General features: G+C 43.6%; 1 protein-coding gene across 1 annotated transcript; it reads right to left on the bottom strand.

Annotated features, from left to right (window-relative positions):
* Positions 1-275: 275 nt before the first annotated feature.
* On the bottom strand, positions 276-1,970 carry LOC139742237 (carbohydrate sulfotransferase 1-like). Its single transcript, XM_071652814.1, has one exon. It carries the CDS (start codon positions 1,968-1,970, stop codon positions 276-278), a length of 1,695 nt encoding a protein of 564 aa, XP_071508915.1.
* Between the last annotated feature and the right edge of the window lie 1,368 nt (positions 1,971-3,338).

Raw genomic sequence — 3,338 nt, 5'->3', positions numbered from 1 at the left:
ACTGCGTTGAGCGTCAGTCAAGCTAAAGTGCGATTGATATTGCACAAACCTCACATTGATGTGCATCGGCTTATTCACACTTTCCTTCATGGATCAACTACGTACATATGTACTTATTAAAAATTCAGACGCTATCGCGTACCTTCCATATAAATTAAATCAGCACCAATTATGTTGTTTGACATGATTGTCGACACCGTTTTCGATACTTGTTTTTTTTTTTTTTCAAACCTGTTTCCCGAAAAAGAAGATATGTCCAAGATCGCATGATCACTTCACATGAAATCAAAGTCAGACCCGGCATATTTTGGTTGGGGTAGAGCAGAGACGAGATGGTCAGGGCTGTTTAACTTTTCCAAGTCGCTTCCTATGAGAGTGTAACCAGTGGCTTCCATCAAACGCGTACAATCTCCGACCTCCTCAATAGCCTGAGCCATCTCATGTGTGATGCGTTTCTTCCATCCGACAAGAACCGACTTTGAATCTCGGGTGGTCGAGAACGCCGCCGATTTCTTCTCGCTCGGATCATTAACTTGTGTGTTCTGAGCGATCCACAGTCGCATCTCAGGCGGAATCTCCGCTCCGACGCCAACGAAGTCGTAAACCTTCTGTGCGTATTTGAAAGGTTCCAGAGCAAGATCCTCGTAACGAACCAGAAGGTAATTTTTGCGTATGAACGGCACATAGTGCCCGATCTCGTAGTTTTGGAGCCAGTTGGAACAATATCTGATGAGAATGTTTCGATAGGTATCTGTCAGTTCGGTTACATTGTATAACTTGATCGATGGCATAATAAGTTTTAGACGAGAAATGATCATACTTCTCGGATCACGCACAATGTGAATGATCTTCAGATTGACGTCTGGTTCCTGAACTAAAGCCTGCATAAGATTGATATCCAGAATTCTGATCGATTTTATTGCGGTATTTGGTCTACTCGTGCAAGCACTTTCAAGGGCCTTTATAGAAACTGGCTCACACATGTCTTTAGGGCGAGAATGACGACTCTGCACCCGACGACAGAACTGGTCTGACACGAGCGCTGGAATTGCCTGCTTTCGCGCATGCAGCGTTTTTTGATTCAACAGGTCGATAAAAAATGGCACCCCGTGAAATTTGCAATGGTAGAACTTCTCCAACATGTCTATGAGTTTTGTCACCATGACACGGCGAGTGAGGTTTGAGGAATCTAGTTTGTGCATAAGGAGCATGCCTGGCTCAAACATGTAGAAGAAATCTTTGCGCTGTTGAAAGAGCTCCCCTAGAAAAGACGAACCTGTTCTCATTGCGGCAACTATTAACACGTTCATTCTCTTAGTCGTGTTTTGATGTTCAGATGAATACCGCTCATATCGAACACTATGGTCAGACCCGTTATTTTGGCCTTCAATCTCTACAGGTTTCTCTCTTATTACAGTTGGCATTCCTTGATGTATTCTTCCGGGTTCATCTTTATCAGGAGAGATTATTTTGTTCCTCGCATTCACGGACGCCTGTCGGACTTTTGCTTTGGTTTCGATTAATCGACGGCGCAAATCCCGTGAAATTGGTAAGGCTTCGACTGGCAACTCCGGGTGATTCTCATGCTTTGACGATCTTCTCATCGAATGGTGACGGGACCCTCCCTCTCCCAATATCTGGATCGACTCCTGGCCGGACCTAGCAGCATTGACTGGAGCAGACATTTCCGTGTCGTTCTTCTTCGCGCCATTTTTTTCGTTCAGCAGCAGAGACACCCATTCGGCCAGCTCGTCATCCTTCACCCTGTCGAGTTGTTCTCCATCGATGTTCACCGCCGCGAGTGCAGACTGCTTTTCTTCCACGTCCCGCTTTTCCTGCTGTCGAACCTTCACCATACCAGACAGGTTGGCAAACGATAACGTAATGACGAGGAGCGCGGTGTAGTACAAGATCTTCAGGCGATGGCGACGCCACATATTCCGAAGGTGCCACTCGGCAGTGCGAAACATGGTGCTTGCCTGTTAGTAGGCTGACCAATACATCCCAAATTCAGATGTGAATGAACGTAGTTGTCACACGCATGCACGTTTCAAAGTCAAATGCACCCTAGTCCCTTAATAATTCCATATTATGTTCAAGGTATAAAGAGCCATATCCGTTAAGATGCTCGGCGGCGAATCGATGTTGAGCGATATCAAGATAACATCATCCGCATAACCGTCATATTGCTGTCGTTGATGCTTAATGATCAGCGTCACATATTTTATGGCGTTCTGGTATCATCAAAATCCTTGTCTGCTGATAAACATCGCAATATGAAGAACAACAAGCGAAATGCTTCCCAGATAATTATGTCCACCTTGAGTTGCGCGTTGCACGATTGGGTTATACCAGTCTGGTAGAATTCGATGTATTCCGTGACAGAAGTAAAATATCTATACCGTTATATCCTCGGACAATTCTGTCAACAACATTAATGATCATCCATCTCGTTAGAAGAATAAGGGGAGAGCATCCCGACAAATGCAGAAGGGAAATTGTCCCAGTTATACTTCTTCCTACTTGAAGTCGCCACAAGTGAATTCATGTAAAGTGAATTACGGTGATTTGTCACCTTTGAACACACACACGCACACACTTTCTCTCGCTCGCTCGCTCTCCACACGGCAACGATTTGCAGAGCCAGCCATCCAATCACTTCTAGAGGCTTATTTCATAGCAACAACTAACTGAACACGGAGGAGACTGTTACCGCATTTCGGGTTGAAGCAGGTCTACGCTGTTCGTACAAACTCCACTAGCAAAACTGGTAAGACTGGTTAAAGACTTATCCGCCACGGTTGTAGTACTTTCTGACCATTGCATTGTGTTGTTCGCATATTTGTTAAAGGGATAAATGTCTGGTTTCTCTATTGTCTGCCATTCTCTTTCCCTGCCCGCAATTATTGCCCCCAATTCACACAGTAAGCACATAGAGCGGGGAAAAGAGTGCGCAAACAAGCAGATACTAGCCAAAAAATACAGACAACTTTTGACTAAATGTAGGAAATCAACAGTCAGAGAATAGGAACAAGTATATATATTTTTAAAACCCTTTAGCAACTGAAATGCTCGAAACCGCCCGTCTCATTATTCCCTAAGACGCCCGAACCCGCTAGCTCATTTTTTTCAATAGTTTTTATTCTTTAACATATTTTGCTTTCATATAGAATATACAATTATGTAATTTGAAAGATGTCAAAGGTCAACAAAAGTATGTCAGAATCACTTTCTCTTGGTAAAGTCTTAATAGGCTTTCAAGTAAACATAACTTACAATAGACAAAAATAAACATGCAAGCAGTGACCTGTTTTATATCACTTAGAAAGTTGTCGAAA

Source organism: Diadema antillarum, unplaced genomic scaffold, assembly GCF_040938485.1.
Source record: "Diadema antillarum isolate AM-2024a unplaced genomic scaffold, OU_Dant_1.0 seq00000989_RagTag, whole genome shotgun sequence".
NCBI lineage: Eukaryota > Metazoa > Echinodermata > Echinoidea > Diadematoida > Diadematidae > Diadema > Diadema antillarum.
The sequence above is the reverse complement of the archived record's forward strand: the minus strand, read 5'-3'. Positions and strand labels throughout refer to the sequence as shown.

Excerpts from the sequence above, each read along its gene's own strand:
- LOC139742237 (XM_071652814.1), bottom strand. The coding sequence starts at position 1,970 with ATGTTTCGCACTGCCGAGTGGCACCTTCGGAATATGTGGCGTCGCCAT.